Source organism: Barbatula barbatula, assembly GCF_947034865.1.
Source record: "Barbatula barbatula genome assembly, chromosome: 8".
In the NCBI taxonomy this organism is placed as follows: Eukaryota; Metazoa; Chordata; class Actinopteri; order Cypriniformes; family Nemacheilidae; genus Barbatula; species Barbatula barbatula.
In genome coordinates, this window is record NC_136771.1 from 12,358,667 (window position 1) to 12,386,591 (window position 27,925).

Sequence of the window (27,925 nt, forward strand, 5' to 3'; positions counted from 1 at the left end):
GGTTTATATTTAAACAACTCATCAACGCTACATATACACGCACTTGTCTCTGCAACACGCCGCTGCCAACCTTGTTACATCATTTAACACAGACTTTTTTCCTGCTGGCATTCAAATGCAACAGGATCGAGGGAAAATGCGTTGATGATCTGAGTCTTGCAGCTTGATGTGCAGTCAAGGTGATTTAACGAAGAAAGTTTGCAAAAAAGTTGCATTGGAGGCGCGCATTGGGAACGGAACACCTTGCGCTTCGGAAACAAGACTTGATAGAACTTCGTGATACAACTTCCAGGGATTTGCAGGTAAGTTTGAGGTGTCTGTCAGATGATCACATGTGTGCAATGAACCCGTGCTATATTTTGAGGTTGAAAACCGTAATGAAAGTTAACGTTTGTTCTGTTTGTGAAATGCGCACAGGTGTGAGAGATGGATTGGCGCGTGCAGTCCGCAGTCAGCTGTGAACTCTCCTTCCTGGAGGCACAGAGGTGGATCGAGGTAATGATGACATCCGAAAGCGTTTCATTTACTCTAAATGTAGCTTTTGTCTTAAAACACTAACACCTTATAAAATCTGAAATCATACAGGGAGGATGTAAGCGTGTGTGTGTTCTCAGGAAATGATTTATTTCCTGTGAGCTATTTAAGGGTGAACATTAAATGGAAACTAGACAAGATATGTGTGCCATCATTGAAGGCTTTATGTTTGCAAAGAGGCTTTAAATAATAACCTGTTCCATTGCGAAGAAGCTGGATGCCATCAACTCATGTGTGTCCTATTCGGTAATGATGTAAATAATGGCTTTAATCATCATTTGATCACAAGACATTCTGAACCCAGTGTCTACCAAGAGGCACAAAAAACGTTTTGTATCAAAGTACAGTGATAGTGATGTTAATACTCTGATTAAACACATGAAAATGGTCTTCATTCAGTATGAAAATATATCAAAGCATTTACATATTATGATATTGCAGAGGTTAGTGATAGTGTTCAAATAGTGATAGTGTTGCAGTTATGGAAAACTTAATTTTCTTAATTTTCTTCAGTGTGTTTGGAGCTTTGCATGATCGATGCATTTTTGAGTTTCAGTTTGTTTAGCCCTTGTTCTTATAGAGCTCATGAGCAGATTAAACCACCATTTCCTGAAGACCTGCTACTATCATCTGCTACTAGGAAGGCATTACCTTTTGCCCACATGTGATTTCGACTTATGAAAAGTCGAAGTTTTGCAACACCTTACTCTAATATTTTAGTTCTTTGCAATATTTCAAATGTCTATTGATTAATTCAGCAGTCTTTGCTTACGACTGTGATAATACTTGCATATTTGTGTGTGACACAATGTGGTATAAAATATCAGAATAGTTTGTTTTAGATTTAGTCTAAAACAAAGTCTTTTCATGTAGTCTGTACACAAGCAGCCATTGATCTACATTCCATGTGCCCAAACAAGCTAATGATCAGGATGCAGGATTGGGAAAGCACAAGGCATGGATGCTTCAGTGCCCCTCAATCCGAACACAAAGGCCCCCTTAGCTGTTTGCTACATTTTGCTTGCCAAATGCCCAGAGTGGTACAGTCAGGTGGTTGCTTGCTTGGGGAGGAGAGTGAGGACCAGAGAGTATGTGCTTGTTATTTGAGGCCCTGTTTTATTGAGCTCAATTGTAGTGCGAAGTTTCGATGATGTCCTTATTAGATGGTCATTTGGCTTGATATGATGCATTGTAAAGCAATAAGCCCCAAGAAGCAGTGGGTTACAGTGCATTTTATAACAGCTAAGGACTGCTTAAACCCCCTTGGCTGTTATAAAGTGCACTGTAACCCACTGCTTCACGGGACTTATTGCTCATACAAGGAGGTTATTCCATATGCGTAGCAAGGTTTCATAAGATAAATATTATAACGGCTTCAAACTCGGCTCAGCCATCAGAAGGATTCAAAAAAGTGCTGTGGTATGTCTGTGTATTAATTCTGTTGACATGTTATACAAAGTACGTGACTTGTTTGAATTTATTCCTGAACAGAATGTGACCCAAAAGTGTTTTGGAAGCAAAACTTTTCGGGTAGCTTTAGAAGACGGGGTCCTTCTGTGCAAGTAAGTGCTTTTGATTTGATCCTTTATTGTTATGACATAACAATGGAGCCCCTACATAACATTGAGAGGATCACCTGAAATGAATTATTTATGTTGTCTATCATTTGTTTTAGTCTTATCAACTCACTTAAACCAGGAATCATCAAACGAGTGAATAGGCTGTCCACTCCTATTGCAGGCTTGGTGAGCATATTCTAAAACCATATTCATTGCAGAATTAAAGGGTTAGTTCACCCCAAAATGAAAATTCTGTCATCATTTACTCACCCTCTTGACACTTCAGACCTGTATCCACTACAATACAAAAATAGTTCAAAATACGTCATCTGTACTGTACTGTAAAGTCATACCATTAAGGAAGTGCATTTTCCCCATAGACTTTTGGAAGATCGTAAAAAGTAAACTCTTGTGTGCACTATTGTACATCGTCACATCCTTTGATATTGGCCAGATGAGGATTTTATGCCCGGAAGGCAAAAACGGCACAATAAAAACTCCAAATTAACTAGATTTCTATAATAACTCACAGTTGTTAATATTGTTTTTTTATGATGTGCAACACAACCAACTCTGTTAACATCTAAGTAAATGTTGTTTAGGGTTTCATGTTGCTTTAAGGCCGATCGATATCAACTTCACCACCACCAAGCATCCAACAACTCTTTCAAACGTTATTAGAAATGTGTTCCCTGGTAAGCAAATACTCTGTGAAAGAATCCGAATCTATGTTTTCAGCGATCTGTGCCCATTATTTGTGAGCTTTATATGCGCAATGACGTTTAACGTCCCCACCAAAGGAACTAGTCCATTTCAGCAACCGCCGTTTTTAAGACACAATCAGGCTTAAACACGAGTGTGTTTTATGTTATAGAATAAAATGTGAAAATATTTATAGATTTTGTTTACCCCAGACCTCATTTCGGGGATTTACAAAAAAAAACCATTAAAAAAAAACCATAGACTTTGTAGCAATGGAATTGGAAGTCCTTAAATGCTAACTCGCTTCTGGGTTTTGCATACAAAAATACATCATCTCCTCGGCTCACTATTACTTCTGCAAAACACAAATTTAGAAAACATTTAGAAAAATGTTGGTAAAAGGAAACCGTTTTTCCCCATCAACGTTTTTTTTGTTACTAACATACTTCAAAATATCTTGTTTTGTATTTTGCAGAAGAAAGCAAGTCATACTAGTCTAGACTGAGAAGAGCATGTGTAAATTATGACATCATTTCAGTTTGGGGTGAACTTAGTCAGTTTGTTTCGGTGAGTCAAGCTGTAATGCTATGCAAGTAGAATAAAAATCTGCTATGGACACTTAAAACATGAAATTGAATGTTAACATATTTCAAAGTCTATATTGTAGAGGATATTTATATAAACTGCACTCAAGAAAAAGTATCTTGTGCATGTAGGATTCCAGTTTTAAACGCTGAGAATTTTTAAACTTTTCTTTTCTGTCCACCAGCCCGCCTCCTATACTGGTGTCAGTGTTACTTTCCAGACAAGTTTTCCAGACAAATGTGAATTGTGTATAAACTTTAAGGATTACGTTTAACCTGATATCTTCACATGTCATTGTGGATCTCTTCTCCTCAGGATAATGTGAACGTGTTTCTCAAAGCTTGTGAGAAATTAGGGCTCAATGAAGCTCAGCTCTTTCACCCTGGAGATTTGCAGGATGTGTCCACTCGCGTGACCGTCAGGTGAGCAGAAAAAGGCATAATCATTTTCCCTGACATGGTGTTTATAGTGAAGTTAAATAGGTTGCCTGTTGTTTTTCAATATCTTAATATTTTTGTATAATTCAACAAAGCTTTGAATATCAGGAGCATATCCTTATGTCAATATTTAAGTTCTACGTAGAGGTACGAATAATGTACCGTAGGCCTAAGTCTTGTTTCTCAGGAACATGGGTTTATTTAAAGAGTGTTTGCAGACTATTTCATTTCCATACCAGATAAAAGGCTAGTTGGATCTGTCACTGAGTCCCGTCACACATTTCAAACAAAGACATCTGACCAGTCCAGAGTCGTGTGTTAGTCCTTGTGCTCTATGGAAATGCTTAGAATAAAATTGTATTGTATGTAGATAGTGAAGCAGGTCAGACCTGTCATCATCTGAAATCATTCATATCACAGCTAGGCATCATCTGGCTGACGTGTAATGCGGTTTGAGTACCACCAATGGTTTCAAGACTTGATGATGTCAAGTGAAAAGAAAGCCATTACAGGAAAGAACAAGTGTGTGGATATGTACAAAAATAGTTTGTTTTGAAATATCTTTACTATTAAACTGGTGTAGCACCAAAACAGAAAGTAGCATTTAAGGATTTAGATAAGGGCTTAGACACACAGTTGTATTCCTTCTTTTTTTATATCCCTTTTTACTGTTCTTTTCATTTAAAGTGACAAACGCATATAGAGAACGTTTATGCATTACCTATTATTACCCGACTTTCATGTTTTTTCTTGGACATCCTGATTCAAACCGTGACCTCCTGAAAGTTTCATGTCAAAAGGGGCACAGCAGGGCCACCATGACTCCTAAATTTAGCCGCAGATGGCTCTTCCTTCAAACCAAATGCTATGGCGAAGCTAGTGGATCTGCTATTTTTAACTTGCATACTTTCCCGCGATCCTCTTGATTTATGGCTCAACAAGTCAATGTATACACTTTCACTCACTGTAGTCACTTCAGAACTGCAAACCACCAATTAACGCTGACGAATACACCCTGTCTAAAAGATTTAAGATAAACAAAGTGTGACGTTTTAATGGTGACATTGCTTTAAGTATGTTTGTCAGTCTATAGAGACAAACAGAGGGCTCGTGTGTCTTGTGTCCGGCTGTGTGAATAAGGTTGTTCTTCTCTCAGATGGGATAGAGTTTCCTTTCACCACATGCTTTGTTTACGTTCTTGATATACATTGGCATTGGTTTATAATTTGTAACGGACAAACTTGAGTGTGCATGACGAGTGCTTACTGTAAGGGTTAAGTGGTAGGTGACTTCCATTTATAGGAGTGACTTGATTTTATTGGAGGGTATGAGATGGGGTTAGTTGCTGTGACTTACTGGAAGTTAGAACTGATCACACAGATCCTTCTGTCGGCGAATGCTCAATACATTTAGCTACCTTTTTTCCTTCTATGCAGGCGTGAAGAGACTTGCAGGAGACTGAAAAACGTAAGTTATTTTAAAAGATGTTATCAATGTCGAAGTACTTCTGAGAGGTGATTTGAGTTATGAATAAAATAATTGTGTATAGGTTTTTCTTTGGACTGAATTTGGCCTTGACTCCTACGTTTGCCTACCAAACAATAATGTCCTGTAATCTCATCAGTCCTCTACTAAACGTGTCAGTGCCATGTCATTAAATAGAGCTTCTCTGCACTATATGGTTCATGGTCTGTATGTGCTTTACTAATTCAAATGCAATGCGATATTTCCATGTACTGTATAAAGCCTTCATTTAATTGTATGTTTATTCTTAAATGCATCATATGTACAGTATTCAACTCATTGTATGTGTATAACATTTAGATTTTCAAGTACTTTTGGGAAAATACTAATAAACAGTGGTGAAGACAACACCGTTAAAGACCGGTTAGGTCTAAGGCAGGTGTAATGAGACCGTTGTGTAGCTGCCCAGTGTGCGTGTTTGTGCGCACGTGTGCTTTTGTCTGTGGGGGGGGGCACATATCCTTGGAGTCTTGGTTGAGGGGTTCTTTTAAGCTTTATTTATGAAGATGTATAGAGTAATTTACAAATTATTTTTCCGATTTGTGTCCCCAAAATCTTTTCCATCATGTACAGGTTTTGATCACTATATACTGGCTTGGAAAAAGGGCTCAGGCTGAACCATTGTACACTGGACCGCAGCTTAACCTGAAAGCATTTGAGGTATTTCCATTTTTGCTGTCATTAATAGTTCTTGTATTTGTGCATTAGACTAGCGAATCTGTAGAATTATTTGAAAAAATATTGGGAAAGAATTATGTTTGTAGTGTCTAGCTTAAAATATACAGACACTAAATACATACAATAATAGAATATTCTTTTACCACACCGATAGACCCATTGACGTTACACATACAGTTTTTGTAAAGTGTAACATTGGTACAACGCTGAATTTGAATTGGTGAATTGCTTTGCTGCATTCTGTTAATGTCTCGCCTCCGTGAGGTTGTGTTGGGAATCTCATGTGATGTCCATTCACAGTAAAGACGTTGTGCAGATTCAGAGCTCCTCATTAATTTTGAGTCCCTGATTAAAATGATTCACTCAGGCGTAGCTCCGTCTTGTCTGGCCTTGAAGAGTAATTATTGATGCACCGACCAGCATACTGCTCATTGCTTGGGTCAGAGAAATGAAAGACGTGTTGTAAAATGTGTTGTGTGTCCCGTTTGTTCACCATCTATCAGGCTCTGGAGGAGTCTGTGCACTCCAAGTCGAATGTGAGGGACAGTGGTTTTGCAGAGGGCTGGTTTTCTGACAGGGAGGAACTATTCAGCTTGAAGCAGCCGGGCTACAGCAGGGAGGATTCAGTCGAGAGCTTGGATTCAGTGGAGTCTCGCACGCTCAGTATAGCTTCAGACTGCACCCTCAGAGCTGGCAGTGAAGGTAAGAGTTTGCGTCTTTTTTTTAAATTGGTAATACAGATGAATATGCACATTTTATGATTGGCTGTAAGACTTGGTTGTGGGAATCCGTGGTTCTTAGGCTTGTTTTGAGTTCACTTGAAAGTAAAAGTTGAAGGTAAAAACATTTTTATTAGGCTTGTTTTTCCTAGATGGAAAGCTATGTAATGGAAACAAATTCAGAAAAAAACATTTTTGAAAGTTAAATCAAGTTTATGTATTTGAGGTCAGATTTATCTTGGGTTGGTAAGCTCAGAAAAATACACAGTGTGATATAATAGCAAAAACGTCATTAGGTATAATTAGATGTTTTCATATTAATATTAGTTTTGTTTTGTTTGCAATCTTTTATTGGTGTATTTGTAAGTGTGTATTGTTTGGCCGTTAGAAAGTTCTCTACAATAATTTAAGTTGGAACTTTACACTAGATTTACCTAAAACAAACAAAATAACCTGACCTTTAGTTCAATATTGAGTTCACTGTTGTTTGGGTATCTCAGTGACCAGAAATCACAATCACTTGTTTACTTTCTGCCTTCGATATTGCATCTCTCAAACACTTGGTAATGAAAGTTCAGAACTTAGAACTGTCCTTTCACTCTTTCCATTCACGCAAGCGTGACATTCCCATCATTGTTTCACACCCATTGGGTAATGCACAAAGACGCTGCCAAGATAAGTTAGGCATGTACCATTTATACACATAATTCAGACTATAAATCTGGTCACATTGTTATGTTTTGCATTTGTTTATCTTCTTTCACATAGCATTCACCTTGCCACATTAATTTTGTCCCAGGTTGCAGCAGTGACGCAGAAGCTGAACATTGCTTCAGGATGGCTGAAGGAAGAAAGAGCGATGTCCCCAGCAGAGAGCGAGTCCATGGTCCATCTGCCCTGAGAAGAAAAAGAGTCGAACAACGGGAGGGGGGCAGAGGGTCTTCAGGCCCCCTTATTAGGTATGATACACTATCTGCCACTATGCTTAAAAAACTGACTTCGCTTAAAATGTTGGATGAGCTCCTTTTGCTAAGCTCCTAACAGAAGATATCAGTTGATATCAACAGATTTCCAGCCCTTGGATTTGATGCCCTTTCAGGGTTAAGCGTGCATCTTTTAAATTTTGTGAAGAAATGGCTTGTGGTTAGAAGTCCTTTTGTGCCTTATTTCACCAACGAGTGAGCTGCCTCTGTTGAAAAAGACTACTGAGAAACACTTTGACCAAATTCTATGATGGAGTTTACAATATGTACACTCTTAATGTTGTGTTAAAAACAAAACAATTTGTTCTTAAATGGACAGTTCTGTATAAATGTCTTTGTTCCAATGAACACAGAGAAATACTTTTGGGAGAATGCTTGTAACCCAAAGGTGATTTGCCCCATGGTCAAATGTGCCCCAGAACTGTTTGCTTCCTTACATTCTTCAAAATATCTTCTTTTGTGTTCAACAAAACAAAGACATTTACAAAGAAGTTTTTCCTAATATGGTAATCAATAATGAAGGAAATGAAGACAGAGTTGAAATTCTTGGATGAACTGTTCCTTTAACTGAACACATCTCTGTTTAGTTAAGGACAATACTTTTTGTGATACTTTTCAGTCAATCTTGTTTTTCTTTTTCTTTATTTGAAAAAATAAACACAAAAGAACACAATGTGTTTTAGTACAATTCCATAAAACCCAAAATGTGTTCAATAACAATACATCTTTTCTGAGAAAAATATGTTTCTGGTACTTCTAAAATGTCTTAATTGTACTTAAGGTCAATTTAACTTTTGTAATACAATTGTTTTTGTATTAACACTGCTTTGCAGTATTTGAGATCTGAAATATACAGGGCATATTTTCTGTTGTTGTTGTGACCTAAATGAAAAAGTTCCAATTCATTTATTTCTTGTGTTTGTCTATATAATATCTTATGCAAGTACTCCCAGCTTCTGAAACCACGCCAACTTTTGTGTGCGTGTGTGTGTGTGTACACTTGGCTTATTCTGATTCTGAAATCAGTAAATGATGAGGCAGTTGGTTCTGACCGGAGTATGCAGAGAGGCTGCTCAATGAGGTTTTGGAACCGAGCTTTGTGGTGGTTTTCTTAGTCTGTCTGGCTCGTTTTTTGGCCTTAGTGAAAGTGGGAGGGGCGATGATCTCCCTCCTGCCACTGCTTTCCTCCAATGGGCAAGCAGTTACCAGAGTGACAGCGACTCTGATGGGGACCGCCCTGAACCAGACCTTGTGCAGGATGACTTAGCAAGTCGCAGATTTCGCTCTGTAACCTCGACAGTCCCTGTGAACTTTGCGGTTCCTTCAAAGTCCAGGGGGCCTAGGGTGACCCCAATGTCTAGCCCATGTGCCAAGTCGTGGCTCACCTTGTCAGACGCTTCACGGCTGGCTGCCGTGCCGTCCCAGAGATCAAATCAGAGGTCAGAGTCTAAAGAGTGACTGTCTGCCGTGGTTTCCCTAATATTTTTGCTTGGGTACATCCAACTTATCTCTGCATAAAAGTATTTATTTGCAAGCTGTGCATAGTGTGCTGTGTTCTAAGTCATTTTGGAAGAGTGTGGTAGCGGATGTTTTAAGATACTTGTTAGCAACTCACCTCATTTCAACTAACCACTGTTGGACATTTACATGCATACCACTAACTAGCTCTAAAACGTAATCCAAAGGATTGGTTAACACGTCTCATGTTCACATGCATGGCTGTTGTGCTTCCTGAAGAAATAATCTGAGCTAAAATTTTGCACTCACCCTGTTGAACTGGAAACATTCATATCTCATATGGGTGGCTCTTTCTTGGAAGCAGCATACAGTCTTCACTACCCTCTGAATATGGACGGACAGACTCCGAATCGGGCATCTGGGAGGAAGAGTTTCTTCATCGAGTCCTGAATGATGGAACAAGTGATTCTGATGAGGACGGAGGATACGCCGACCCTGTGCAGGATGACCTTCACGCACGTCGGGTGCTCTTATCCGAACATCAGACCTCTGTCAATGTCGACTCAGACAAGTTCCTGCCCAAATACTGGACACCTGAAGAAGATCTACATGTTCAAAAGATCAGGCTAGGGTCCCAGCGCAGACCATGGTATAAAAAGCTGCAGGGCTTCAGGTTTGTCGTGTGATCACACCGAGATTAGGCCTGTTTTAATGGAAGGTCTAGAATCCTTTCTGTGGAAACTTGATCTTAAAATTGAGGTCTATAAATGATCAGGACATCAGTCAAATGAAATACATATGATCATTAATCATAGAGTTTGTTAGAACACATTATCGGTACTTTTAAAATGAATCAAAGACTTGTTTAAAGTTCCCCTGATATAGCAACTGACCATATTTATTGGCGCACATTACTAGTTGTGGTGAACCATTCATTTGTCCAAGTCATTCTACAAAAACAATTATTTTGTCTTCATAATATTTTAACAAAATCTGAGAATGTACACTGAAAAACAACTGGTATGATTTACTATGTTTTGTCAAAAAATTGGGTGAAATAACAAAAACATTTATGGTCAAATGTACTGTAAAAAAAACGGTGCGCAAAAACATTCTATGCGCAAAATTATCACACAAAATTAAGTAAATCCTACTAGTAAGGACTAGTACTTCTGTTCTGAAGTGGCGATTCTTCCCCCGGATAAATATTAAACAAATTCAATATTCTGTTTCACTCTGAAATACTTCAAAATACTCAAGTCAAGTTGATATTGGCTTCTGGTTCACACAGACTTTAATTTAGTCAGTCTGTTCTTGCGTTCCGTTTACACTTTTTCTTAAATGGTCCGTGTATAAAGTAGTCCACGAAAAATGAATGACTCATTCACATGCCATCTGATGACTTAATTTCTTCAGCTGAACACAAACAATATGTTTATAAAAACATGCTCTCATCTTTCAAGAGAAAGAGACAAGTCAAAATATTGTACAACAAAATAAACATACACAAAATCAATGAGTTATCAATGTTCAGCCATATTTAGTTTTGGCCTAATATGTATTTGTTTGGGTTTCAGTGTTGCTAAAGTTTAAAATATGAAGTAAAACAATGTGGTTTGTGCACGTGTAAAAACAATTCCAATTTACCAACCCAATGGAGTTGTTTGGATTACTTTTGCGATTGCTTTCATGATGGATAATGTGTCTTGGAGCTTTAACATGTTGCGTCATATGTAGACATACAATGATGAAGTTGTTGAATTATATTTATAATGTGTATATATATCTATCTATCATATGAATAATATTTGTTTGCGTTCAGCTGAAGAAAAGAGGTCATATCAGAAATGGCATGAGGGCTAGAAAAGTATGAGAATTTTTAGTGTTTGAGTGAATTTGATGAATGAGAAATTAATTTTCTCATGTGTTGTCATCTGTGTTTGTTTTCCGTATACCTTAAGCTAAAATTGCATCAGTTCTTGAGTTTGAATCACCCTAAAAAATCTTTGGTCCCTTTACTTTTTCTTCTTTTTTCCTTCCTTTTTTGGCTTCCTCTCTTTCTCCGTCTCTCTCCTGCCTGTAGCCGAAAGATGTCTGGTTCTTCTGAGGACGAGTCTGACTTTGACATCACTCCTTGGCTAGCTGCACCTGCTCCACCCTTCTCGCCTGCTTCCAAAACCCCACACACCTTCTGAGACTCAAAACTGCTACACACTCATTTCACCTTTATTCTTACATTTTCCTTTTTTGTGCAGCTAGCCTACTGATTGGATGTTATAAAAAAATATTAGGTCCAAAATAATGTAAGATATTGCAATACTAATCCAATGCAGATGTTATAAAAATGTTTTCTACAGTAAGCTTTGCTTTGTTTAAAAAAGCAGCATTGTTTTAGAATGCAATCGGATGCTATCTATGTTTGCCCAAAGTTTGCTTCCTTTTTAATGAAGTTACATTTTTGTTGTAATTTAAGGAGTAAAGTTATTATCAAAGTCCCATTGTGCCTTGAGCAGATTTCGGCCACTGTAAATGATTTTGTATTACTAACGGAGTTTCATACACGTGGAAGAGAATGTGGTTTGCATGCAGCCGGACACCTGGAACTTTTCTCAAATGCTTCAATGTTTGTTGTGTCCTTCTGATGTGTCACAGACAATTGCTGCACTTGCTGAAATATCAGATTAACGTGTAACTTGCATCAGCCAATAAAAAGACCAACTCCAAAGCCCATAATATGTGTGAACTTTAATGTCATTGTTGTCTTTACAGCCTTAAAATAATAGTTCACCCCAATATGAATGTTTTCATGATTTCCCAGATTGCCTACAAGACGCTCTTATTCCTTCGGGTGAGTTACAGATATTTGATGTTGCTTCAGTGGTGGCCTTGTCATTTTTTACTAGCAAATAGCTGCTTCCCTTTGCATTTCTATTGTTATTATATGGGGGCTGCTTTTTTATTATTTAAATGCTGAATAGAGGTTTCATGTTGTGTTTCTAGGAGGACTTCTCAAAAGGAATAAATTGCACAACATTTTCCAGCAGTGCTTGTGCTTTTGCAACAGTTATTGTGCATTGCTATTAATGTTACCTTGCAGTACTTGCATATACTGTACACACACATGCTATTGTGATACCGTGCGCTTATCTTATCTTACCATTTTGAAATGCTGCTTTGTGAGCCGTATGTACTGTAAGGAAGTGTGGAATGTTTATCTGAGCTTGATGTTTGAGTTTCGGTTTATCTTTGTTGATTGTTGCTGATGGTAGGTCTTATTTAACCTCTAGATGTCAGTATTACACAGTAATACTTTTGTGAAAGCCAAGATTTGTCAATTTTATACCTTTTGCTTCTTGGCTTTTTATTCATGGTATTTAACAAACGTGTATTTCACCAACCCACAGGAGCAAATCCATGGGTGACATCATGCTGGAGCCCATACCACAGGAATCTGACAACTGCTCGAGCTTTGACACGCGGGGCTCACGGCATGTTCACCAGAGATCTCTTGGAGAGCTGACCCTTGAACCCTCGGCTTTACAGAGAGTTCAACAGGAGCAGTTACAGAGTATCTGGGGCAGAATGAAGGAAAATGAAGCCAAGTGGCATGATGTAAGTGACGCTTGTATTACAAACATGCTCTGTCATCACTTGGTCATTAAACAGACATCAAAACAGACTTAAACTAGACCCACTTCTCTCTCCAAAATCCCACCCTCTAAAGACAAGATGACATTTGCAGTTCCCAGTAAACGACAGTGAGATAAATGTTTTGTCAGGGATGTGGTTGAACACAAAGTTATTATATTATATTGGATTTCTGTCAATAGATCCTCCAAAAGCGACACACTGGACCTGTTACAGGACACTAAATGGGAACATGCTGAATGCATACTGCATTTTTTTCTTTAAATATGTTTCTCTGACAATTGTTTAAGCTGATGATAGGGGTCCTCATTGAGCCTAATAGCAGTAAAATATATTAGAACCTAGATCGTGCACACATCACAATGGTTTTGTTTGGTGCATTTTTATTCGTCTGTATTGACAGGAAGTGACATGCCATGAAGTGTGACATGTGTGAAGACTTTGGTATCAGATCATTTTCACCTGTCACTGTAGGACCTGAGCAGATGGAAGAGCCGTCGGAGGAGTGCAAACTCTGACCTCCACCGGAAGCGAGAGGAGAGGGAGCAGATAGAGCTCATAACCAGCAGGGATGTGACCGGTAACATCAGAACTGCACCTTTCACCGGGGTACCAGAGGAGAGGTGATATACACAAACGATCGGTCATTCCTTGTCTTGTTTTCTGTTTGTTCTGGTGTATTTAACCCTAAGTCTTAAAATGAAACATGACTGCGTCAGCCACTCATTGTATGCTTGATTGGTTAATAGAGACATTTGATACTTAGACCTGCCATCTCAACCCCCCTCTTGCTCTCCCCTCTCCCTGCATTTCAGTTCACACAAGACCATCAGTTACCACGTGCTCTCCAGTAGCACCTCACTCCATCCACAAACTTCAGCCATTGGAGTGAAGATTCACCCAATCTCTCAGACTTCAGCTCCGACATACATTCCAGTCGCAATGCCTGGACCCATGAGTGATGCTGGGTCTGCTGGCAGTAGCTCTGGGTGGTCCACCACTTCTGGTGTAGAGGCATCTGAATCACCAGCTCAAAAGTGCACCAGTCAGTTCTTCAGCCCACCAGCAGCTGTTGTTCCTGAACAGAGCTCACCTACAGAATTTGCTGTCTCTGAACCCTACCAGCAGCAGCATGGTACGGATTTTAGCCGCCGGGCAAGCCTTCTGGAGAGCTTTTACGCCGGGGGATCACGGATGTCTGCCACTCTTCCTAGAGGTTTCAGGAGGTCAGAAGGTTGTACACGCCTGTCCATGGGTGTCACACCTCGTCCATTTGGAGCAAAGCCCTCCAAAGTGCCCGCACTGCCTAAAGTATATGCTGTAAGTGAAGTTTCTGCTAAAGGTCGTCATCTGCATTGACTTGATTTAATGTGAATCTTTTCAGTTTACTAGTTTAACACAAGATATTTAAGGAGACACAGTTTAGAGAAAATGGATCTTACATTTCTCCATCTCTCTCTGATAAATGAGTGGGGGATGATGAAGAGGGATTGTTTGTGCAGTGTTCTGTCTGTGAAGTTTAGTATTACAGGTTGATTAATAATGGATCAATCCACTACTATCACACTCGTGAAACCCAAGCTACAGTTGTGTTGTATGTGTGCTTTTCCGTGATGAGCTTCTCAAGCATGGACAGTGTTTACTAGTTGTGTCTCAAACACGAGCAATTTTGTGTTTGCCAGTAACATTATTGGCCTTCATTGTTTATCTTATTGGTCTGCAGAGAACCAAAACCATTGCAGTTCAAGTTTTGCAAGGATTCTCATAGTGAATGTATAGTAGGGCTAACTTTTGATTTTGTGGGCCAGGGACAAAGACACATTTGCTGTACATGCATTGATGTGTATACAAAATTGGCAGTATTCTTACTTGGTGTGTTAAGTTTGTGCAATGCAGTAATGTACTTGTCTTGTATTTTTTTTAACAGATGGATGACTTTAATAAAGGTCTGATAATTGGGCAGAGAGATCACATCCCCTCTTTCCTCAGCACTCATGAAAAGGTCAAGACCTCCCCTGACACGGGCCACTCTCATTCAAGCACTCATCGAAACAGCATTGAGAAAGAGAATGACACGGACGAGAGAAGAGATGGAAGATCATCAGCACCTCCCATTCAGTCGTTTGTCACTAAAGTGACCATGGCCCCGTCCGTTAAACAACCATCCTCCCCAGTTGTCGTCTCAGAAATCGGGGAGTGTAAGGTACAGTTGGCAGCTTGACATTGAGCCAGTCAAATCACTTTATGGTTGGAATACACTAACTCAGAAAACCTTTTAAAGGTCCAGTGTGTATTTATTGACAGAAATGTCAATATACAAAACTATGTCATCAGAGGTGAATAAAGACCTTACTTAATGAAGCGTTTAGTTTTTATTACCGTAGAATGAGTTATTTCTATCGACATATACCGATGGTCACCTTGAATGCAATTCACCATGTTGTTTCTACAGTACCCCCAAACGAACAAAGCGTTCTTCAGAGATCATAAATATGTTATTTCCTTGTGGAAAAAAGTAAAATGTAACAACATCTTATATTAGTTCTGTGTCAGCCACCGTAGTGCTTCGAAGGGTCGGATTTAGCCATTGGTTGCAATTTGCAACCATACCACTAAATTACACTAAATTCCATACACTGGACCTTTACGATTGACATTTGTTTGTCACATTGTCCGTTTAAATATGTTGGTGGTCTGTTTTTATAGTAATGACTCAGGAAATCAGGAACATGCTTAGGGAAACCGGTGTCATGGGATCCTCAGGTGTAACTCTCTCTCTCTCTCTCTCTCTCTCTCAGGTGGGTCAAAGTGAAATGCGAGTCTGCCTGAATCAGAAACCTAACAGTGGGCGAGACTTCGGATTCAAGGCTCACTGGGACTCAACTGGTGCTTGTGTCAAATTTGTCCAAGCAGGTAAGACTCCGAATTCACTATGGTTTTGCAACTTCATCTGTAGTTGTAAATACATTAAATTGAAAAGAAGAGCCACAGGAATGTAGGATCTGTAAATACTTTATTTTGAAAGACTGTTAGGATTTTTTCACTTGAAAGGTTTTATGTTACTTGCCCTGGGAATGTGTGATATATTATACTGCATTCTTTGCATACTTGTTGCACAGGTTAATAACTTTTCTATTCCTGTGCATAAACCTGATGTGTCCTCAAATGTTTCTTGTTTTCCAGTCTAATTTTGTGCGTGTACTGCTATGTCCACTTGCGTTCAGGATTGATGGGCCATTCTGCTGCGAGACAGAGATGAATGATTTATAAAGATCAGTGAAGGTGTTTCTTACTGTGCATTAGGTTGATTGGTTAAAACGAGGAAGAAAAGAGTAATCTTATGTGACGTCCTGAGCTATAATATTGCCCATGAATGAAAGGATCTCTAGTATTCATTTGTGATCTGTGTGCATGAAAAAGGTGTCAGTGTAGCCATGCATGCAGGTAAATACAATAAAGCATCATGGGTCATATCAGCTTTCATCTTTAGACTGAGTGGGCTTGATTCCTTGGATACTTCAAGACAGCCTGAGTTTGAAGGTTGATCTCTTCCCAGAACTCCATTGCAACTTTACATGTTATAGCCTGATAGAAGAAACATATAATAATAGAGGTATATGTTTTGGAGAGGTGTAAAAGCTTTGTTTTTATTTCTGAGTTTGCCTAGACGGAGAGCTTGAGTAACTTTTTATTTCTAACAGCAGGCAGCTTTACAGAAATTCAAACTAACATGATGTTTACACTAGTGCATTTTCATTTCAAATAAGGCCAGGGCCGTCTTTTGTAAAGGGCTATGTTGTTGAGTACAAATGTACTTTAGAATAAGTATTTTTTTCTGCAAAACATCATACAAGGCATCTTTGCACTTCTCTTGTTGTCCCTGCAGGATGAATTTATTTGTCGTACTGCTTTTGTAAGCATCTCCTATATTAAATGCTGTAATAATGTAAATGTTAACCGTTTATAGATTTTTAGTAGAGCAATGTTTAAAGTGACGTCCGTAAGTTTTTTGTGTAAAAATGAACTTAAACCAATTATTGAGTACACGAAAGAACGGTGTTTGTAATAATGGTTTGTAATTTTCCCCGTCGAGTCTACTTTTTCCGGAAATACTTAATTGGTGTCTTTCGTCTATGCATCATTTCGTCACATTCGTGAACAGAACGAAGATGATCCGGCGTGGATGCTGCGGGTGACAGGGTTAGCATTGTACACAGACATTTATTCCTGGAAACATTTACTATTATTTATGGCGCCGTTAAGTACTTTTACTTTTAAACTCTAAGCCGTGCTGCGCTTACATCTGGGGATTTATCAGTTGTGAAAACCAAGAAATACGAACTGATGAGAATTTACAAAGAAAACGGGAATGTGATAGGACTCGTGCGAAAACAAGAATTAATATTGGCAGACATGGATTTATTTGTTCTGAACAGAACAGGTATGACATTTTAAAATTTCAACACACAGGAAGCCCAGCAGAGTCGTGTTGTCTGCAGATGGGTGATGAGATCGTGGTACTCGGTGGCTGCAGGGTGTCCGATATGAACTATGAACAGTTTAAGGGCAGTATGCTCAAAGCAGAGCAAAATGGAACTTTACTGATGGACATCAGACGTCATGGTCAGAATGGTGAGAGTGAGAAAGCTACGTACTTGTGTTTTTTAAAACTGGCAAAGTTATCAGCCACTTAGAATTAAAACAAAACCTAGTTTTGTTAGTCTTTAGCTTGATATTGAGCTGACCTAAAAATCAGACATGGATAATTTGGATGCTTTGTCTCTTGCTTTTCTGTCACTGTGGGAAGGTGAACAGTGTTCTGAACAGTCTGTGAATGGCCAACAGATGCACTTGTCTGTACTGCACACAATCTCTGCTTTACTTTTATCAAAGAAACTTAAATTAACATATTAATGCAACCTTTAATATGAATAATGCCCACAAAACTGTAATTCACTGTTAAATCTTCCAGTGGATAGATATGTTGCACAAATATAAGTCCTTTAACGTGCAAGATAGCATCTCTAAGTTGCTAACGTATGTTTTGGGTGCTGGACAGACTGGGGCAGTGGCCCTCCTTCCCTCCCCTACAAGATCCATAAGACCATCAATTTGACAAGTTCCGATTCAACACTTTTAGGGCAGCCTGAGCACATTGTCTCCCTCACCAGTTCAAACTCGCCTACGGAGACTGCGGGAAAGATGAAGGGCAATGGACAACCTGCTAATGTGAGTGAAGCGTGATGAAAGATTACACAAGAATGTAATGGATTGTGGAGATATCAGTCAATTTAACTTTTTATATATTTAGTAATGGTAAAATTGTGCCATTTTGAATCATAGAAAACTCTTTCGTTATCCATGTGTTTTATGTAGTTGTTTATTGCTACGTTAATTCCTTTCATTACATTTATTTAACTTTTTTCCAGGGAGTTTTATCTAAAATGGTGAATGGAAGTTTTCAGAATAAGTCTGTTTCCGCACAAAACCAAGGTGAGCACTAAGATGCACTTATATATTTTAAATTAAGAATCCCAAATTCCATGTTGTTATTTGGTTTGGTACATTATCGATGTGATATTACATGTGATATATAAATGGAAATACTAGAACGATTGAATGTAGCTTAAATGTATTCCTTCGTAAATATTGCACAACAATTAAGAGCTGTGAGTGGACTTTTCGATCATTGTTAATATGTATTTTGTACTTAGTCGATGACTTGCAAAAGGTAAACAATGCTTTTATCATACTAGGACTAACAAAGATAAATTGCCTTTTTGTCTACACTTTTAGATCTTCCTAAACTTACATTTAGGGCTGGGCGGAATGACAGAATATGCCTTTACCGCAGAATAAAATGTCTAACGTTAATGCCCGTTTCACACCGCAGTGTGTAGGCGGAGCTGCTTATGCGTCCGGTGTGAAATGGTTTTAATGAATAGTGTTTATAAAGTTCAACTTTAGGCGAGCCAAGGTGAAACTTGCGTTGAAATGCGCGATGATGCTCACCACGTGATCGCTCTGACATGACGTGCCGCAAACCCCCGTTTTAGGAGATGCGTGTGGAGTCACTAGAGACTCGCAGTGCAAAGGCGAGAATAGTCGCAACGCACCAAGTCTTCATCGCTCTTTACTCTCTATTACATGCACAATTTTACAGTACAGACGCCATGAACACCAGTCATAGACTGTACTCTCATTGTTTGTGCACATATTCATACTTCATTGTTATATATCTTCCTACTTTATACATATGATATAGCCAGAAGATAAATATAAATAAATAATAAATCTCATTATCAGAACTTATTTTGATATCTTTAGTACATTTTCATAACTTTTATAACTATGGTGAGCATTCGAATGAACCGTAATAAATAAATCAAATGAGTCTAAGAGACATGAGGTATAAGATATTAACAATCTTCCATTAAAATTCTATGTGAAGTAAAATGACTCATTCTGTAAAAAATAATAGATTTTTGGTCATTCCTCCCCCCCACTTGCATTAATCAAATGTATTGAGTCAGTACTTTCTGATAATAAAGGTCTTTGCACATACAGTCCAAAAACACGAATTTGTGTTTGGCGCTCGCTTGAACGGTGTCTCTGAATTGTCGAAACGCCTCTCAAAATGATTGCTACGAATGTGAAAAACGCAGGAAGTCGAACCCAGTCACAATTGTTTTATGATAGACGAAAATATCAATGTGTAAACGTGATTGACACAACGTGAGGTAGTATTTATAAGTTGGAGTATTTATTTTTTAACGTGCAGAAATTTCGGACGCATATGTCGGACTCAATGTGCAATGGCCTTAAGACTCGGCTATATCGACTACCGCACCAACGGTGTGGTTGACCTTAACATCCGTATGTGTATAAAGTATAATATGCTCCTCATTTTGTTTCATGCTGTTTTCTCTCCACCTCCGTGTAGACTATGAACACATAGCTTTGAAAAATCATAGAAGGAAGTTAGAATTTTTCATGCAAAAAGGTAACGCGTTAATAAATTCTGCCGGGGACTCGAAGGCTTTGATTCAATTGATCAGTCACTGAATAATTAAGTGTATTTGTGAGGTCTGTTCTGGCACATGTGTTTCAACAGCAGATGGGTTTGATTATTTGGCATTCCTAAGGGCCTTGGCTTACTAAAGTGTTTAGTAGTATTTGACATATACCGCTTCATAGTGGGCATCTCGCTACCAAACACTTTTGTAAGATGGGCTCTAAAAGTAAGGCTTTCCGAAATTGTTAAATGGGTTTCTGTTGCTTCCAAATGAGTCCTTTCGTATGTCTGCCTGTAGTCCTAATCTAATGCTCTGTCCTTCAGGTGGCACTGTTAGCTCCTGGGTGTATCTCTGCGGTAAATGAACAATCTGCTGTCCGAGTGCTGTGATTCCTTTGTGATATCCATGCTGAAAAAAGAGTGTACAATGTTTTCCTAAATTTAGCTAAAAGGCCAAAAACCCCTCTTAAACATCATCCAAGGTCCACTTAACTTGTATGGACAGGGTGGGTAACTGACTAACCACCAGACTAGATTGTTTAAGCTGTTTTTTCAGCATAGGAAGTGTTGTGTTTCTCTCTTTTAGTTTGTTTCTTTTATAAACGTTGTGCTGCCAAAATATAAGAATCCAATTCAGTTAATGGAGAGGACACAGGGATATTACTCCGTCGAAATGCTGTTTGTTTTCTCAACCTGTTTGTCCCTGTGTCCTCTGTGTTGTTTAAAGCCTGCATACCAGAACGTGAGTGTGAATTGGCTGTGCGCTCATTTGATCATGGTGACTTCGGTTACAGTTTCATGTCATATGAGCAGGGTGGGCGTGTGACAGAATCCACTGCAGCATGAGTCAACGGGTTACAAGCTTAGGGAACCTTAGTGTTATGTGGGCATTGTTGCAATGTATAATCTTTGTGTCCAATTCTTTCTTTTTTACTAGGAGGCTCGGAGTCTGCCATATCTGATGTAAGTAAAACAAGTTTTTTGTGACAGTGGTTAAAGGGATCGTCAATCCCAAACACGTAATATGAAACACTATTTAAACGTTTACTTCTGTTGGGATTAAATGTTTGTGTTCAGCTGCAGGTTCCTTCCATCAGTGCCACTTCATCTCGCTGGTCATGGGATCACGAGGAGGAGAGGAGGAGGCAGGAAAAATGGCAGATGGAGCAAGAGGGCCTCCTCCAGGTACCATAATTATGCACAAAGAATTTTCTTTGAGGCTTTCCTAGCACAGTTTTCTTTTATCCCGGTCCTCCCTAATTCAGCACATTTGTTTGAATGTTTTAGCTTGTTACCAGCTACACACACCCGAATTGTGGGTGTGCAATAAGTGAGATATACAGTGTCTGGGGACTAGGATTAGGAAACCGTGGCTGGCTGTGTAATGTACGGTACATGTTGCCGTTTCAGGAGAAGTACAGACGAGATCAGGAGAAGTTAGAGGAAGAGTGGAGAAAAGCTCAGGAGGAGGTCTATGGAGAGGATCTTGGTGGTCCTGAGGTCAGATGTGTATCATAACTTAAACCTTCCTTGCTTTTTCTCCCCAACCTCAGATTTGAGATTATTTGATTATATTCACTCTGTTTTTCATTGAAAACCCCTGTTAGTAAAAGAGTTTTTAGAAAATGATTTACAAAAACTACATTATTTTAGTGAGGTACTTGTACTACATAATGCAAGCTGACACACGATGATGATTTGCCTTAGCACTTAGCATTTTGAAATACTAAATAAAATGAAACATTTCCTCTGTTTTTCTCCTGTGGGTATCAGGAGCAAAAAAGCCTGGATATGCTGTCTAATGGAAATCCCACGCCTTATGTTCCACTTACCCTCTTCAACAAATCCAGTTCTTTCACTTCAGTGACATCCAATCAGAATGCAGAGAAGGTGGAGACGGCACGAAACAGACTGGGCAATGTGCAAATAGCAGCAGGACATCACTCACAGAAGGTAGAGGTGGAATGTGATTCAACGTCAAAGAGTCAGTGGTAAGAATTGACTATTTAAATTGTTCATGTTATTTTCCGAATCTAATCTGAAATATGAATGGAGTAAAATTGTGTGCAGTGTTTTTTATGTTGCTTGCTGATGCTTTGGTCTGCTTTGGCTTTGTTTGTGTGTCTGTGTGTGCTGCTTCTGTTCTGTACTCTGTCTTGCTTCAGGTCAGAGGAGTCCTATGGGTTTGCCAAACTTACGGTTTCAGACAGGTTAGTATGCCTTTGGAGTTTGGAGCCCTGTTTGTTTGTCATTGACTTTGGCGACTTAATGGCTCTTGTGACTTGTCCGCAGTGCTTGCTCTGTGCTCAATGCCTTAAATGTATAGTATGTATACTTTTTAACCAGTTTAATTGACAACTTGAAAACCCCTAATAATGGTCCTGACTGTGTGTCCTATTTAAAGTTTGGATGAGATAAACAAAGGGCTCATCTCTTTAATAAAAAACAGCCAGTATCCTTTTTTACGTCACTGCTTGTCCCTGGTGGGGTTGAGAGGAGTTCTGGAGCTGATCCTAGCTACAGTATATTGAGCCAAGGCTGTGGTTTTGTCTGCATGGTGGAGCACAGATTTAGATGTTTAAGAAACTCTTTAGAAAAAAATCCCAAATTCAAACATGCATAACCAGTGGCGGCTGGTGAACATTGTTTAGGTGGGGCTGTGGCACACTGGCACAGCAAACGATTTCAGCAAGCAACAAAGTTAAAGAACATCTAGTTACCTGTTTATCCATTACATAATCTCTAATCCGCTAAATTACAGAATTATCCATGTGTACCCTGGTGTTCTCATGTTTTCTTACTTTCTTGGACAGGTGCTTCATATCTCTCACTCCCGTAACTGTCAATGCTCTGTCCCAGTTGCTTTAAACAAAAGGCAGGGAAAGCAAAATAAGGCATTAGCAGAAACGCAACCACACAGCCAGGCCTTTTTAGTGTACCAACGGGAAGACCAGCTTTGCATGTACTTTTTCCCTTTCTCACTGGTCTGCTGTCTGATTAAGAGGTCAGGCTGAAAGTTCTCTTCTCAAACATACATTGGAGTAGAGATTTTACAGAGTTAAGTTTGTGTCCGGAATGACCCGAGTCCGCCATTGTCACACAATTGGAAATTGCGCCACTACAGACCCACCCTGATCTTAGCAGTTTTAAAATCGCTCTTTTCACATTTACCCAATCAGCGTCCACAAATCTTATGTCACATCTTAAATATATGTATCAGGATTTGACTAAATTCTACAAAGACCCGCCTCCTGTGGGCGATTTCGCAATCACCCCCTCAGTTGAAATTGAGACGTGCAGACAGGCAGAGAAGGCCATGTTGTGATGATGAGAACATATATTTTCCACCGATGATTATCTGTAACATTACATTAGGCCAATATACATTAAAATATATATATATATATATATATATATTGTATATGTGTGTTAAGCTCAGGGAGGGCAGCGCCCTAGCGCCCTCTATTGGCCAGCCGCCACTTTCTTCTTTTGTCTATCACAGGCCTTTAACCCAGATTTTTTACTAGTCAGTGTCCACTTTTTGGGGAAAAGACAAGTTTGTTTTGTGCTGTTATGTTAATCGGTATTTAATTATTTATTTTTCCATAGGACGAAGTCTAAATCAACCCCTATACTTGATGCCTTTCACAAACAAGATGCAAAAGGTCTGATTTCTTATTCTTCTCACGTGAGTTCTCAAGTGTTGACCTGCTGGACACCACATCTCTTATTGGTTGTCGTCCATGCCCTGTTCTTTCTTTGTCTGCAGGGGGCAGTAAAAAGAAGGGCCAGGCGTCACAAGCAGAACAGGAACGTCTGCAGATCTTGGAGGAGATGAGGAAGAAGACACAGTTGCTCACAGACAACAGCTGGATACGCCAGCGCAGTACCAATGGTAACAAACAGCCCGTCAGCGTGGGAACATCAATCTGGAGGTGCTTCTAAATAAACTTCTTTCAAGTGGGATCTCTTAGGGATCTGACAGCATATTTGTCACCGTTATAGAACATTTAACCAGTACAAGTCATAATTATTTCAACCAATGCTGTTCACTGCATTTTGTGTTAATGAATAAAACCTGTTTATTTTGGTTGAGCTTTTTGGTTTAATATGCCCCAATTTGCCCCACCGTCACAGACACGATTCTCTGGAAAACCTCCACACAGGCCTCAACTCATCCCAGAAGCCCTACTTTTCGAGTAGTTCTCACCCTGCATTGGGCAACACTGGCACTTATAGGAGTGGACGTAGCAGCCTGGGACCTGGTTCAGCTATCTTTTCCACTGGTTTTAAACAGAGCTCCTGGTCTGCTTCCAGCTCTTCTTTCCCAGCTGAGCCCCACCCAAACTCTCAGCAACGTGGCAGGTACGGATTTGTCATGGCCTATGATTAAGTGCAGCTCAGAATGAATTGGTGCTTGCTTTTTGCGTTATCAAAGTAAAACTTACAGTTTTCTATATGTAAATGTATAACAAACACCATCCAGATTAAATACTGTACGTGCTGCACTTTTCTCTTAAGAAGAATCTCACTATACCAGATCTTTAATCCCACGTATTTAAGCAAGACTTCATTCAGAATAGAATACCACTACTTACTGTACAGTATAAACTGTATATTGAATATTTTTCAACTTTTTTAAATATGAAATGGATCAATCGTTTTTTCAGTATGAAAGTGAAAATCGCTTGTTTTGCAATTTTTATATAAACTTGTGTTTAAAGTCTTGCCTTTTAAGTTGTCCTGTCCAATAAGGAGTATAGAAAATGAGGCCTTTGTGAAAATTGCAGTTCCATTTATTTATCATAATTTTTGCTAAAATTGCATTTTAAGCACTCCTGATGTTTGCATGCCATGCACAGCATTCAAACTGCACATTGCAAAAACAGTTCAGTAGTAATCCGTTCTGAACACACCCGATGGTCAAGATCTGTGCTCTCGTGTCCACCACCAACCATGGAATAAATGGACAAGGCAGAGCTATGCTCTCCTCTGTCCTCTGTCTGACTTTGAACTCTGACACTGGCATGTGGTGCCTGTAGGCTGGTCAGTGGCAGGCGGATGTGCTCGAGGTGCGAGCAGCCTCTGGGAAAGGGACCTGCCATGGTCATCAACTCCCTGGAGCTCTGCTTTCACATTGGTTGCTTTAAGGTGAGACTAAAGGTCACCTGAAATGAGAGCCAGCGGACCTCTGTGGATCTGTTGCACCTGGCTTGGGTTTTTAATCACTATCAGTTGGGAAAATAAAAGGGCATTAACAATCTAACATGTTATTCTTTCTATTTGTGTTGGCATTTCGAATACAAGCAGAGCTTACAAGCAAAACCGCTTTGAAATTGTTTAGATTTCAACCAGCTAATGAAGGTCTCCAGGATTACATGTGGTTTACAGACTCAAGTGTCTGAACACTGTAGGATAGCGGCCCTCCAAGCGCATGATTGAACAGAACTAAGACAAGAAAAATAACAGCCATTAATTGCAGCTGTCGGTTCCAGTAGTGTGTTTAGATGTTTTTACTGTAGTTACCCCCATAGTCTAGCACTATCTCTGCAGTTACCCCCATAGTCCAGCACTATCTCTGCAGTTACCCCCATAGTCCGGCACTATCTCTGCAGTTACCCCCATAGTGAGTTATTATATAAAAATTCATGTCAAATTTCCACCTCGTAGAATATTTTTTTTTTTCTTAAAATCAGGTTGCATAGCCCCATAAGTGCCTCTTCATTTAATAAACTACTAAAATATGAATAAAATCATAATTATTAATATGAAAGCATAATTATTAATATGAAAGGACATTCTTCCAAATATCTTCAGCAGAACAAAGAAATGTACAGGTTGTTCCAAACCTGTATAAATGATGAATTTTCATTTTTGGGTGAACTATCCCTTTAATAAAAAAAGTGTACTGCTTATTGAGTAACTTCCTCTACATTAACTGTATACAAACTGTACAATGTTGCTAACTACAGTTAAAAGTACTGTTGCTAATTACAAAGTAATAGATTGTTTTGTTTTCATTGCACTTACTTAGAAAAATATTGGGTTTGCCAGTTTAGGTTATGACATTTTAAAAGTAAATGGTTATCCAAGTCAAGTTCTGCATGTATTCTGACTGCCTCATTGCTAATACACTTTAATGCAATCACATTCTTGCTACCCTCAGCACAGCCTATAAAAGGCTCCCTTGTCCTGTCTATTACTGATACCCTTCCAGTCACTTATCACACAGGCTTTACCATCACACTTTGATCTTTGGTCTTGTCTTTTCCTTCCAATAACGCTTGTTCTTTTAGATTCCCGTAATGATGACTGCTTGGTTGCAGGTCTGTGTCTTGGCAGTCTAGCTGCTTGTTCGGCATAGAACGTCAACGTCACTGTTTGACCAACCTTCTCTTTCTGATAAGCTATGGTGGAGGATCTGCTCACTAAGACAAAAATCTATTAGTATTACATATTATGAAAATAATTTCGTCTCAGCTGGGAGCGGCAACTCTCTAGTGCTTCATAACGTCATTTCGAGGCAGCTGATAGATTTCTGATTGGCGTTGCAGTGTGTCAGCTGTAGGACTAACCTTGGGAGGGGTGCAGAGTCCGGCGCTCAGGTCAGAGTCAGACACAGACAGCTCTACTGTCACAGCTGCTACAGCAGACTTCGAGGTAAGCAAGAATCGTCATTGCGTGAAAACAATCATGATTCTGGTTACTCATTCAAGTGAATTGAGTTGTATTGAATGGTCTTCCTAATACTTTATCACTCATTGATAGAGTGCAATTGTTTACCATAAGCCGTGTTTTTCAAAAAACTTTGTGTTTAGGAATATAGTTTTGGGCTCTCGTCTTGATATCTGCTTACTGAAATTCCATACATTTTTACCCAGTCCATCCCACCATCTCCAAGTGACCAGAATGCATTGCTGCAGATGGAAGAGGAATGTACAGCCGAAAATGCCTCAGGAATCACAACTATTGGCACAACTTAACCGCTGCAACAGTCTTCATCCACTTCTTGTCTTTCAGTTAAACTTTGACAGTCAAAACATTTAGTGCTTCACATTCCTGTTATTGTTCTCACAGCGTAGCTGCTCCATAGTTAAAAGTTAGGACATGTATTGGACACCGCAACATTGCTAAATCCTCAAGGTTATTTCTGTACGGGCTAACATCCAACGGTCGATGTAATGATAAGTAAACCTGAACAGCTGTGCATTCCGCTTCGCACTAGTCACAAGTAAACGCATGTCTGGATGTGTCTGAAGATTCCTAAGAACGGTTTTGTATGTTCTTTTTTTTTTGGCGTCAATCATTGCTAAGAACTCTTTCAGGTTTGGCATAGATTATATTTATTTCATTTCTTTAATATACATTTTCCTCTCAGATTTATCATATTTAATAAATGTTCAAGCACACTTTATTATGTAGTCGATCTCTTTTTTTTTCCCCACAATGGTTTAAAGTGCATTGGCGATGTCATTATTCTGTAAATTAAGAGTCTAAGACTATGGGTCTTAAAACCCCAGGCCTAATGAAAGAAATGTGGTCTGTCATTCTTTATTCCAGTAGGTGGCGCTCTAGGCATAAACAGGATATTGCTCTGCTTTGCAAAAACTGACCATCAGATGTCCCACACATAGAGGTGCAATAAAAACTAATATACTGGAATGGGTATATTCAGATTTCTGTGTCGGATATATCTGCACTTGGAGCAACACCATATCTGTTAAAAACAAGTTGAATCATGTTTTGACATTTTGAAATAAAGTTGGGTTTTAAATTGTAAGACAATCAAGCTGGAGTTTGCTGAAGCATTTTTTTTGCTAGACATTTGGCAGACACTTTTATCCAAAGCGACTTGCATTTCATTATGCTATGCATTTCTTTTTTCTTAGTATGTGCAATCCCTGGGATTGAACCCATAATCTTGGCGTTGCTAGCGCAATGCGATAACCACTGAGCCACAGGAAAATGTATTAAAACCTTTTTTAGCAGCATGTACATCATTATCTCTTCAAACTCTGAAACGGATACATACTTCATGCCTAATTGGATAATTTTAAAATGGCTATGTAACATCACCAGACTT

General features: G+C 39.1%; 1 protein-coding gene across 16 annotated transcripts; it reads left to right on the forward strand.

Moving 5' to 3' along the window:
- On the forward strand, positions 1-27,629 carry lmo7b (LIM domain 7b). 16 transcript variants are annotated; one of them, XM_079463070.1, is made up of 30 exons: positions 21-302; positions 418-495; positions 2,026-2,096; positions 2,210-2,279; positions 3,696-3,802; positions 5,254-5,284; positions 5,915-6,001; positions 6,523-6,721; positions 7,538-7,697; positions 11,998-12,027; positions 12,584-12,791; positions 13,302-13,450; positions 13,643-14,147; positions 14,755-15,030; positions 15,626-15,740; positions 17,298-17,459; positions 17,887-18,056; positions 18,257-18,320; positions 19,771-19,830; positions 20,780-20,805; positions 20,920-21,027; positions 21,253-21,342; positions 21,616-21,833; positions 22,008-22,052; positions 23,452-23,507; positions 23,612-23,777; positions 23,980-24,207; positions 24,885-24,993; positions 26,397-26,502; positions 26,724-27,629. In XM_079463070.1, exons 2-30 carry the CDS (start codon positions 427-429, stop codon positions 26,744-26,746), a joined length of 3,708 nt encoding a protein of 1,235 aa, XP_079319196.1. In that variant the 5' UTR covers positions 21-302; positions 418-426; the 3' UTR covers positions 26,747-27,629. The 16 variants fall into 16 exon arrangements, with proteins under 16 accessions (XP_079319208.1, XP_079319211.1, XP_079319198.1 ...); XM_079463079.1 differs by lacking the exon at positions 22,008-22,052; XM_079463080.1 differs by lacking the exon at positions 19,771-19,830.
- Positions 27,630-27,925: the final 296 nt, after the last annotated feature.

Coding starts and splice junctions, on each gene's coding strand:
- lmo7b (XM_079463070.1), top strand. CDS start 427: ATGGATTGGCGCGTGCAGTCCGCAGTCAGCTGTGAACTCTCCTTCCTG. Junction 17,460..17,886: donor CAGACGTCATGGTCAGAATG/GTGAGAGTGAGA, acceptor GGTGCTGGACAG/ACTGGGGCAGTGGCCCTCCT. Junction 26,503..26,723: donor CTGCTACAGCAGACTTCGAG/GTAAGCAAGAAT, acceptor ATTTTTACCCAG/TCCATCCCACCATCTCCAAG.